General features: G+C 47.5%; 2 protein-coding genes across 2 annotated transcripts; both read right to left on the bottom strand.

Moving 5' to 3' along the window:
- Positions 1-1410: 1410 nt before the first annotated feature.
- LOC123403073 (extensin-like) lies at positions 1411-9100 on the bottom strand. Its single transcript, XM_045097047.1, has 5 exons — positions 8884-9100; positions 6893-7059; positions 3611-4953; positions 1759-2622; positions 1411-1664 (listed from the first exon to the last, which is right to left on the bottom strand). The coding sequence occupies exons 3-5, from the start codon at positions 3614-3616 to the stop codon at positions 1629-1631; spliced, it is 906 nt and encodes a 301-aa protein (XP_044952982.1). The 5' UTR covers positions 3617-4953; positions 6893-7059; positions 8884-9100; the 3' UTR covers positions 1411-1628.
- A 100-nt stretch (positions 9101-9200) lies between these two features.
- On the bottom strand, positions 9201-10475 carry LOC123403074 (ethylene-responsive transcription factor 3-like). The gene has a single exon (XM_045097048.1). The coding sequence runs from the start codon at positions 10210-10212 to the stop codon at positions 9580-9582; it is 633 nt and encodes a 210-aa protein (XP_044952983.1). The 5' UTR covers positions 10213-10475; the 3' UTR covers positions 9201-9579.
- Between the last annotated feature and the right edge of the window lie 1485 nt (positions 10476-11960).

Genomic DNA, 11960 nt, shown 5'->3' with positions numbered 1-11960 from the left:
ATATTAGGAAAGTTTAGGATTAATTCCAGTAAATAATTCATAACTATAACAGAAATTAGCATGCAACAATCTAGCATACTAGGTGGACATGAAAACATACACAGAAGCATCGCGCACGAAATAACAACTACAAATAGAGACATGAACAAATCATGATGGACGTAATGTTGTTACCTGCTCCATGAGCGACAATGTTGATTACGATGTTGACAACGATCTGGTGTTGACTACGATGGAGACGGTGATGAGTAGCACCGCCCGACTTGCACAGAAGACGACTCGTCATGACGAGCATGCACAGTCGCGCATATCGTTTTCCAAAAATCTAATTCGTCCTCTTTCGGTACATGATCGCAAGGACGAATGGTTCCAGAGATCTGCTCTCCCACACGCCAACGTTTAAGATAGAGTAGTCTAGGATGGCAACACAAGTTGTAAGATAAGGCAAAACTTTAGGTGTATTTGATGTATATTTGGTTGAGACAAGGAAACAATGAACTTCTCCATCAAAACATCAAGAAATAAAACCAAAAAAGAAAGTTGCACCCCTGGAATGCAACAAACCGTATTTCAGTGGACCATTCACACGCTGCCACGCGTCGAGCCCATAGTTGAGTCCGACCACGCGAGCTAGCACGCATATGGTCTTCTATTTCTGCCCTTCACATATCATTAAGTCTGGTGTAGAGAACTCATTATATAAAATTGTTCAAGTCTTCCATCTAGCGTGGGACTAAACTTAGAGTCACCACTTGATATTTTATTCATGAGCCACTATTTAATATTTCACAAAATGTTATGGATCTAGCCCATTTATTTCTAACACTTTGTTCATCTTGCAACAGCATAAGGCCTCACGTAATCCAAGTGTGTCTATCTTGAAGTGTGGCTAAATATCAGTTGGCTGAGGCTTAACCAAACCCATGTCTAGTGATATAACATATAACGTATAAAAAAATTACATGAATCTTTAAAAAATCTCACGAATATAACATTGATCAAGACTTAGTTAAGTCTAAGCCAATGCTTACTCTTCTCGATCAAGAGGGCTTTTTTGGAGACTTTGAAGCTCAAGGACACCACAGCGCTTGAAACAAATACTTTGTTTTGGCACCTTCCTTTCTAACATTAGTAAATTTAAGCTAATGTGACCAGTTTTGAATTGCCTAGAAGATGGAAAAGTCACATCATCTCAGGTTTGTTGTGGGTTCGATTATGACTCTGTTTGAATTGCATACAGGGTGAAAAAATCACATCATCTGAGATTTGTTATGCATTCAATGACCCCGGTTTAGAAGACGGAGTGGTTGCACGTGTAAATACATCAATCTATTTTAAGCTAAGCTAAATGCCTAAACTAAACAATTTTACATCAAGCACGGCATCCTCTCTTCGGGGTGTACGCCGTCCTAGTCCGAACAACTGAGATTTAGCAATCTCGTTTATCTTGCCATGATTTATTAATACCGGGAGTATACATATAGTAGTACCGTAACAACGAACAACCAAAGAACAAATGAAATACTGTATACATTATCAACCAAGGGTTCCTTTCGGAAAACATGTATATATAAGATCAAAAGCAGCAGCCACTACGGTCGGATTAATACTAACAACCCGCTGCCCCATCACTGTCTGACCACCGGGAACAGGCACCCGTAAACCTGCGTAAAACGAGTCAAGTAAAGTCAAATTTTACGCCACCGTGGGTCGAGCATGCAGTAAAACTGAACTGTAAAACGTTATGGGCACACGGACCTTGGACAGGAAGGATTTCTTGGGCTTCCTCCGCGGGTGGCCCCACGTGGGCGCCGCCCGGTCCGGCGAGAGCTGCGGCGGCACGTCCGGCGCGGCGGCCTTGGCGGCCTCCCGGTGCCGCTTCACCTTCTCGAACTGCACCGTGAAGCCCTGCGCCGCCGCGTTCGCGTTCGCGTTCTGCTCGTCCCACACGCCGAACTTGGGCACGGCCGACGGGGCCTTGGCGGCACGGGCCTGCGGCGCGCCATGCCGCTCGTTCGCCGGCGGTGGCGCGTGGCGCGGAGGAGACGCGACGGCCCTCGGCGCCGGCGCGGCGTGCGGGTGGTGCCTTGGCCCCGGTGCGGCGTACTCGCCGGCGCCCTGCTGGTGGTGCTGGTTGTAGCTCCCGCCGTTGTTGCCGTAGCGCGGCTGGTACGGCCTGGGCGGCGAGAACTTGCTGGCGCGGCTGCTGACCTCGGACGCGGCGCTGCTGCCGTTGCTCCCGTTCCGCCGGTGGTACCCCCCGTGGCCGTGCTGCGCGGGGTAGTGCTGCGCCGGCGAGGGGTGGCCGTGCCCGTGCCCGTGCCCGTGCGAGCTCGGCGGCCGCGAGGGCACGCTACCGCCGAGGTGGTCGTAGTGCTGCGCCGGCGCCTGGTGGCCGTGGCCGTGCGAGCTGGGCGGGCGCGAGGGCACGTTCCGGCTGAGGTTCTCGTAGTACTCGTAGGGGTCGAACTCTTGGTCGTCGTGCGCCCTGGGCGGCGGCGCCGGCGCCGCACCCGGCACCGGCGCGGTCTTGTTCTCGCGCACCTTCTCGAAGAAGACGGTGTAGCCGATGTTCTCGGCGTCCCACGACCCGAACTTGGGAACCACCGGCCCTCCTTTCCCCTGCACACGCACACGCACAGCACACGCACACGCCAACACAAATCTTAGTAGTAGTAATAACCAGATATAATTTCACCAAGTCCGTAGGAGTACTACAGTTTTGACCTCAGTTTTTATTTACTTGCACATTTTCTGGTTGCTTAAAGTTTCAGAGCAAGTCGAATCTTAAAGTGCAAGTGGTAGTTACCGGCCCTTAAATATCAAGAGGAAAAATTAGGTATGGCACCTATATATATGTCAGCAAGCTCCCAGCTAAGACCAACCAAGGTACGCTTCGTCGGAAAGTGAAATGAATAACAGGCTGCTTGCGTCAACTGTCACATTACAGTACAGATATGTCAAACCCAACAACAGCTAGCGAGTAGTCATAAACACCAAACTCGACCTGCCAGTCAGCTAGATGCAGCGGATAGTAGGCATGAGAGGAGTGGTTTGGACGTCTAATTCTAAACAATCAATCGTCCATCCCAAGCAAAGCAAAGCAAAGCTCGGTCTCCTTTTCTCCGTTCTGAAGAATCCTTCCAGTCATGGCAGCAGAGACCGAGAGGTATCATGTTAGATGGATCTGAGGACGGGCCATGCCATGTGCCTCATATCATGCCCAGATCCGTGAGCCCTAACTCCTTGTCTGCTGCTGCAGCTGCCTAACAGTAACCATGTGTTTGCCAACTTGATGCTCGCACATGGGGACGGCGGCACCGCCCATGATCCACCCCACCATCAACGCTCCATGCCCAACCATGGTCAATTCCATACGTCCATACGTGTACATACATACATATATACTCCCCTACTGATCACAATTATGCAAGCGCACCAATCATGAGCTCCTAAAATTGTAAAAACAAATTAAAATGCATAATGATCAAGCGGCCATATCGAATCATGCATGCATGCATGCACTGAGCCGGAGTAGAGAGTAAAGCATCGGTAACCAAAAAAGGGAGACGCAACGCAAACATAGTGAGATAGATAGACAGATACTCACGGCCATTAAGAAACGATGAGGATGATTGCGCCTGGTGATGAACTGATCAGGGAGAAGCTCTCGGGCGATTGATCCTTCTTTCCCCTCCCCGCTCTTCTTCTCTCTCGCTCCCCTCTTGATCACAATTCACAAGAGGAAACGAGGAGGAGAGGGAGAGAGGGGGGGAGCAGCAGCCGGAAGGCTAGCAGAGCGATGGAAGTTGGCGCAGGGCAGGGCAGGATGGTTCTTATGATTGGGGAGTTTCAGAAGCCTGCTGGAACTGACAGCGGGCTAATTAAAGGGCACGGGACACAACACACAGCTGGGAGGCGACGGAGCAAGGTGGCAGTTGGGAATGTGCTGTGCTTTTCATGGACTGGAAAGGAGGATGGAGCCAAAGGAAACAGCTCAAAGCTTAACAAAAACCTCTTCCACCTAACTAGAGTAGAGGGGAGGGAAGAGGGCAGGAGGGAGGACCGCTGGTTGTTGCGGCCATGGCCGCTTCTTAAATGAATTGTTCTCACCAAGTTGCCATTATCATTCATCCATCCTCAAATGGGTTGACCTGGTCAAGGCAGGAAAACAAATCGAGATTACCTATCTAACCATACGCCATCGTTTGCTTTGTTATTGTAGTACTATCTCTGTTGAGTTGTTCCTCGGAGAATTCTTTTCTCCGGGTTCGCAGCCAACATCGTATGTATGACCAGCTTCTGTTTTCAACCGAATCCGTTATGGGTTCTCCCTCTTTTCTTTATAAGAGCAAATAGGTTCGTGGTAGATGGAATTGATCGCTCAGACCAAACGCAGCTTGCTTAATACTGTGGGCAAAGGACGAATGAGGACAGACTTCCAGCGTACAGTATTAGATAGTGGATCAAGACTTCCTCAAGACATGACTAAGCTTTAACAACACGCATTACATATATGCCAACGTATTATTTCATATAGTAGCAAGCAAGAAAAAAGATGACTTAAGCGAACCGTCGAGAAATTATGTGTACAAAGCAACATTGATAGAGGTACCCCTTTCGGCACAGCAAAACTGCAGCCACCACAGCGTGCAGAGGCCCGCTATTAGCTGGCTCACATTTTCATCAACAGCTGACGCATTAATGGTAAAGACAATGGGAAAGCGAGAGACGTACGATGGAGAGAGGAAAGACGCACCGAGAACCTCAACATGGGCTGGAAACGGAGCCATGACTAAAAAGCTTTATTGCGCCCAGAAAACACGATCACCACCGTCTCTCTGTCAGACGATTAGCACACGGAATTGTGTGCGGCATCAGAGGCACATCACATGGGAGACGCTTGCCTTGCGTGCTCATCAGCAGACACCGAGCGCACAGGATCTGGGGCAGCTGAAACAGAGACCAATAGTTTAGTCAAGAAAGGAAGAATCTAATCAAAAGATCACCATTTGTAGATTAATGGCAGCAATGTCGGAGCAGATGCGGCGATAAGGATGTCAATATTGGTGGTGCTCAGCTAACCCTGCACAAGCGTCCAGCCGTCCATGTTATCACGGGAAACGGTGCTTCCTGTAAGCCCAAATTTTGGGACACCTTTGGTTGCTAGCAAGTAGCTAGGTTCACGTTTTAGAGAAAAATAAACCTAACGCATTTTGAAACAGCATGGTGGGCATCATTCACCAACAACGAGAAAAACATAACCATGACCATAAGTATCTTCCTTATAAACAGTTTTCAGCCTGGTTTCCCTCACAGACAGGGCCAACTTGTTCATATTTTCCTTGTACAACATGAAATGGTCATCACAATGACCACTGCCGCTCAATAGTCCATGATACCAAATACAAGAAAATACTAGATATACGGTGCAGAAATACTATAACACACAACATGCTTCTGTGTATTATCAGAAAAAACAAGTGCTCGGTCAGTGGTCAGATCAGGTGGAACAAGTGCCATCAACGATAGCACACCAAATTATACACGAATCAGATGCATGTGAGACCTACCATCATTGCATGCTCCCAGAAATTTAGATTGGAGAGAGAGCGACGTAGATCCAAGAGAAAATAAGACCAGGCATGTGAACACATGCACCCAACAAATTTGCATGGGGTTTTAAGTAATATTACTGTGAGCCTCTGAGCAAAATCACTGTTCTGGATTACTGTGAAATATCAAGCATGATCCAAATAATTATTGTTACATAATTTATAACTCTTCTGAATGACAAGATTGAGATGAACCAGATACGGTGGTCACCCGATTTTAGTATTTTCTAAGACACTTAATCCCAAGAGAACAATATCGTATTCATCCCATCAACAGTAATATGACATTTCCGCTGTTAATTATAGCCTACCAGATATTCTGCATTACACTTTTTTTCCTTACACCTACAATAAAATAGAAACTGGTACTCCCGCCATGCCAAAATAAATGCCGCTGACTCCGGAGGAAGTATGAGAAAATGAGAATGACATGGTATAGTTTGCTTGACTAATCCTCGCCAAGTATTAATTTAGGATAGAGAAATAAGAAAAATAGGGCAATAGTTGATTCTCAACACTTGACCCATCTCAGCTTTCACTGAAAAACACATCAATGAAATGATCAAAAATCACCAGGTCGAGTTTGCTTTGCCCTTCCTTTTGGCGTTTAGGATGTGAAGTTGGTATAAGAGAGGAAAGGGGAACTGCCCTAAATAAATAATTTCATCCTGATGATGGGATATTCCAATAGGCATGCATCTGAGATATGGGCTTTGAGCAGAGGAACACCCAGCATTACAAGAGCTCGGTAATAAAGATTGTTTGCACGCAGGCACTACTACTGTTCTTTCTTTCTTGTTATGCATCCGATCCTCCCGACGGACACTCCTGCCAAAAGAAAGATGGTTCAAAGAAGAGTGCTGCAAGTTAGGGAAATGGATAATGAGAAGGTTTTCACCAGTCCTCGTAGAAATTGGTTCGGTGAACTTGAATCTGGCAGTAAAAATAGTTCTTGCTACCATTGTAACTAGCAGTGTGTCTACTAGAATGTCAGTAATATTAGGATGCGCCCTGATGTCCTAAAGTACAAAGAGGCGGTCCGGCTAACAGAGGATTGGGCTGCCAAGTACTAACAGCAAAGCAAATAAAAAGCCAAATCCAACGATATCTCCAGATACTACATTCCTAATGACACCACGTTTTTAGAGAATTTAACTTCGCTCAACAGCATCAGCATATTAGAGTACTGTGTTCACAACAAAAAATTAAATAGTCTTTGTGCAATTGTTGACAGCTAGAAAAGAAGCACTCACAAATTGACAACATCCCACATGTACCTTGATTCCACACCCTGCTGTCCAGGCACAGATCACTCCAAGATGCAACGGATGTCCACTGTTTTGTTGTTTGCACTGTTACTTGGTTAGAGTAATTCACGTAGCTGCTCGCTTCGAAACATCACCCATCTCCAATATTTGAGGTTAGCTAGGTACAATATCCCTTGCTGAATGTACCAAACAATGAAGAAAAGAGTAACAAAGTGCACTGTAAATATTTCGCCATTGGAACCCCAAAGCTTCCCATATAATGACCATATATGATGTTGCACATATCGGAGGGTGTCTCACATGATTCTGAATTATTTTTCTTAACGCCTGTTCGCAGTACTTTAAAGAGGTGATGCGGCATGCGACAAGGCCAAATTGCATGACGACACATAATAATATAAATTCCATGATACCATAGAATTTGCCGAACTAATAGCATGATAAGGAATTTCAATCCACCTTATAACCATCAACTGTAGAAAGTATATGACCGGAAAAAGACCAGAAGAACATGCTTAGCAACTGAGCAACATTGCTTTAATGCGGCACGCCACGGTCCGTCATTGCTGCTTAGGAGAATAGCATGAAATTTACTTGTAAATAATAAACCATCCGCTTGCATAATCAGATATGTTGTGATAAAAATTGGCAGAGCATGTTTTCTAGAAGACACCTTAAAAAAAACTACCTCAACTAAAACATCAACATGGTTACTAAGGGAAAGGATGCGGTGCATTGCTGTATGTACCCAAGCATATATACATACCAGGCAAACCCTATGCAGATGCTATACTGTTATCACAAATTTATCATCTGAATGGTCATCCAATTTGTCCTGATGGATGCAAAAAACCAGGAAACTGGTATATCCAAAAGAACTTGGAGTTCAAGATGTCATAACTTCCATAACAAAATCAACTTATCCTAATGATATACTACTTCCATAACAAAATCAACTTATCCTAATGATATACTATCACAAAGAGTGTTATGCATTTAATACGGTGGTCGAACTACCATTCATGTGAAACTGTCACCAGTCAGCACATACAAATAAATTACTGTGCAACAAAGACAATATGATTATTACTAAGCTAATAAAAGTTCCTTCTATTCTCTAATTATAAAATAAAGCCCCAAGTAGATAGATATTTGCTCATATGAATCTAACAAGATATACATAATAGGATCAGTGGATCACCATTGCTGCGCCAGCCATATGCAAGTGGCAAGAAATGTGAGGTTTGTACGAGGCTTAAGCTAATAAAACTTCCTTCTATCCTTTAATTATTATAAATAAAGCCCTAAGTAGATAGATATTTCCTCACACGAATGTAACAAGATATACTCCCTCCGTCCCAAAATAAGTGTCTCAAGCTTAATACAACTTTGTACTAGAGCTAATACAAAGTTAAGACACTTATTTGGGACCGAGGGAGTACATGATAGGATCAGTGGATCACCATTGCTGCGCTAGCCATATGCAACTGGCAAGAAATGTAAGGTTTGTGGGTAGGCCTCACAACCAATAAAGCGACAACAACAAAAACAAAGCCTTTAGTCCCAAACAAGTTGGGGTAGGCTAGAGGTAAAACCAATCAGATCTCGCGACAAGCTCATGGTTCTGGCACATGGATAGCAAGCTTCCACGCACCCCTGTCCATGGCTAGTTCTTTGGTTACACTCCAGTCCTTCAGATCTCTCTTTACGGACTCCTCCCAAGTCAAATATAATTTCATTAGCATACATCAAGCAGAAACAAAAAATCTATAAATACAAGAGTATATTCAAAATCCTTTTACTTTCATGTTACTCCACACAGTTTGCTATTAGCATAACTTTGCTAGCTGTAAGAAATAATTGTGTTAGCGTCTTGTGTCATCATGACATTTCAGCACATGAGTATGCCCAATTATACATGCTAATGATTCGGCCTAAATCATGACGGATGCATTAATCATAGCTGAAGGTGTCCACAACAAATTAGTTTGTGAACTTACTTTATATGAATTAGAATAGGACAAACATCTCATCATCTTGAACAGCCAAAGTAAACTTCTCTTTATTCCATGATGACAGGCATCTACATCAGTGTGAGCCTTGATTTAAGAACCGAAACTACATATCAGGGTAAATCAACGTTAGCAACATAAGCATCAAGAGAACCATGGTAAGGTTAGTCTTCTCACAGTACTCAAAGAATAATGGGGGTATTCAGGTATAAGGTAGTACCAAGGTTGAAATTGAGATCAAGGTCATCCCTCTAACACAATAACTTTTAGCTCGAGATTTCTAGCATTTTAGCACGCTGTAATCATTCTCATAAACAAAACTTTGTTTTCCATTGTTCTCAATTCGAAACAAATGACCCTAAATGAGTAACAGTAACACATGTAGCTAAAAAAGAAAATAAGTTACTTTAGGTGTCTACTTCCTCACAAGAGGAAGCAAGTAAAATGTTGCTATATTACAACAACCACAGCGAGCTGCCGGCGGTAGTCGGCAATAATCACCGCTACCAGCGGCAACAAGCAGGCCGATTCGTAGATCAGGCCATATTAATCATCATCAGATCACGTAAACAGCAACAGCAACAACAGCATGGAGGTGGATCGTGCTGGCTATGGAGAGAAGGGAAGAACCAAATATTTTTCTCCTTATCCTTTTTCTCTAACCACTACCCGGTGGTTCAGATTTCAGAGCCGCAGCGCCGTCAGCTTCAGCTCGTCGTCGTCGTTGCATGCAACACCGCCACACTCCGGGGGCAGGTTAAGGTCGAACTGGAGCAGGACACCGCAGGACGACGAGGCGGCGGCGTCCGCGCAATCGTCGTCTACCACGGAGGCCGAGGACCCGCAGTCGCTATGGCAGTCGTCGCCGTCGAGGATTGGCGGCGGCGGAGGGCGCGGCGGGAGCACCGGCCGCACCCGCGGACCGCCGAAGGACTCGACGGTGGAGCTCATGCTGCTGCAGGCTGGCCTGGCCGCCGCGGCGGCGACCGACGTCGGGACAGCGGTGGCGGCGGCAGCGGCGACGGGGTAGGGCGAGTAGCTGGGTGGTAGTTGGTGGTGATGGGGAAAGGAGAGGGGGAAGTTGGTCTTGGCCTTGGGCCCGCGCAGCATGCGCGCGGCGGCGTCGTACGCGCGCGCGGCGTCCTCGGCGGAGTCGAAGGTGCCGAGCCATACGCGCGCCTTCTTGGCCGGGTCGCGGATCTCCGCCGCGTACCGGCCCCACGGCCGCTTCCGCACGCCGCGGAACCGCGCCCCCGCGTCCCCCTCCGCCTCCGCCGCCGCCGCAACGGCCGTCGCAGCGCCGCCGCCCCGCCGCATGCCGGGAAAGCCGAGCCGCGGGATCCCTCTAGCAACAGGATCGGAATCACGTGGCGTGTGCTCGTGAGCTTCGTTATGGCGCAGGAGGATTGGTTGAAACGCGAATCGGGAATTTGAGATTTGGGGAAGGGGGGGAGGAGGAGGATGGGAAGGTGGGGAGGAGTAAATTGGAAGGTTTGCTTGTTTGTGCTGCCACCGCCCACGACGCCCACCCCACCCGCGCGCGCCTCCCACCACCACCCCGCCCGCCTGCCTGCCGCCTTTTTTCTTCTCGGTCTCGCAGGAGGTTTCGCCTTTTCTTTTCCCCTCTTTCTTCTTCGGCCTTTTTTTCTCAACAAGCGGCTGTGCCAATGCCTCTATGGGGTTGTTTCATTCTACCAAGTTGCTTTTTGGCCTTTTTCTTTTCTTCTCTTTTTTTATAACCTTCCCTTTTATTTCTTTTCATTGAAGATTTGCTTCCTTGGTTAAGCAATATGCGATGCACAGTCCCGTGTTTTTGTTTGAAATTTATCCAAAATAATCCTCTAAAAGCCAAAGTTAAATTTGACTCTCGTATCTTTGTGGCATTGACATAATTTATCTTGTATAAACATATAAACTAGCAGTTGTGATCCTATATGCCCAATGTAACAAATGATCAACTCTTAAAGCTTACGCGCCTCAACTCTCTCATTTATCATGAATAGCCACCTACGATCGTGTAATAAATTGACGATACCCTAATCATCGTCAAAGCCTAGGCCCACGCACGAGTCGACCATAGGGTCATTTTCGACGATTTCAGACTCGTCACAAGTCTAATCATCAAATTTGTTAAGACAACATGTGTTCCCATTCGCACAAATGAGGACACAATTGCTACAATTGTCACATCCATCTGTTGTGAAATCTCCTCGTTTTCACAAACTTAGAGCATCTCTAGTAGAACCCTCGAACCCTTAAAACAAAAACCAGTTTTAAGGGTTGAGAATTGCACATTTTTGACACTTTTAAGGGCTGAAAAACAGGGGCAAAGACTAGAACCCTCAAACCCAACCCTCAAAATCGGAATACAGCCAGGACCGCGCGCCGGCTTCTGGAGCTCGCGCGCTGCTACTGCTGCGGCGTCGTCGCGGCGAGCTCCTTCTGCGGCAGGGAGAGGGAAGGGGAGGGGCGACTGGCGCGGCGGCCGGGGCGGGCGCGGGGGGCGGGCGCGGCGGACGGGGCGGCGGGCGCGGGGGCGGGGCGCGACGGCGGCCTGGGCGGGCGGGGTGCGACGGCGGCCGGGGCGGGCGTGGCGGGCGCGACGGCGGCCTGGGCGGGCGCGGGGGCGCGACGGCCGGGGCGCGGGGGGAGCGCGGGGCGGCGGCCGGAGCGCGGGGGGAGGCGGGGCGGCGGCCGGAGCGCGGGGGGAGGCGGGGCGGCGGCGGCCGAGGCAACTTCCTCGCGCGGGCGGGAACCAACTGCCTCCTGCGCGAGGTGGGAAGTGGAGTACGGGTTGGGGGTAGTTTTCCCTCCCAACCCTTACTTTTACACGCTAGGAAGGGGTTTGCGGGTTGGACCTTTATTTTTTTTACGGGTTTAAGGGTTTAAGGGTTCTAGTCTACGTCGTTTTGTCGATGAAAACTGTAAAAAAGCGGTTATTTTTAAGGGTTTGAGGGTTTGAGGGTTCTACTAGAGATGCTCTTACCCCGGTCTTCTCACCACACAAGCTATTAGCCTCGACTTTTCAACCAATCATCTCTAATTATTTTTAAATACCTGACTGA

Source organism: Hordeum vulgare, chromosome 6H (assembly GCF_904849725.1).
Source record: "Hordeum vulgare subsp. vulgare chromosome 6H, MorexV3_pseudomolecules_assembly, whole genome shotgun sequence".
Taxonomy (NCBI): Eukaryota; Viridiplantae; Streptophyta; class Magnoliopsida; order Poales; family Poaceae; genus Hordeum; species Hordeum vulgare.
Note: the sequence above shows the minus strand (reverse complement) of the source record. Positions and strands in the feature narration are given on the sequence as shown.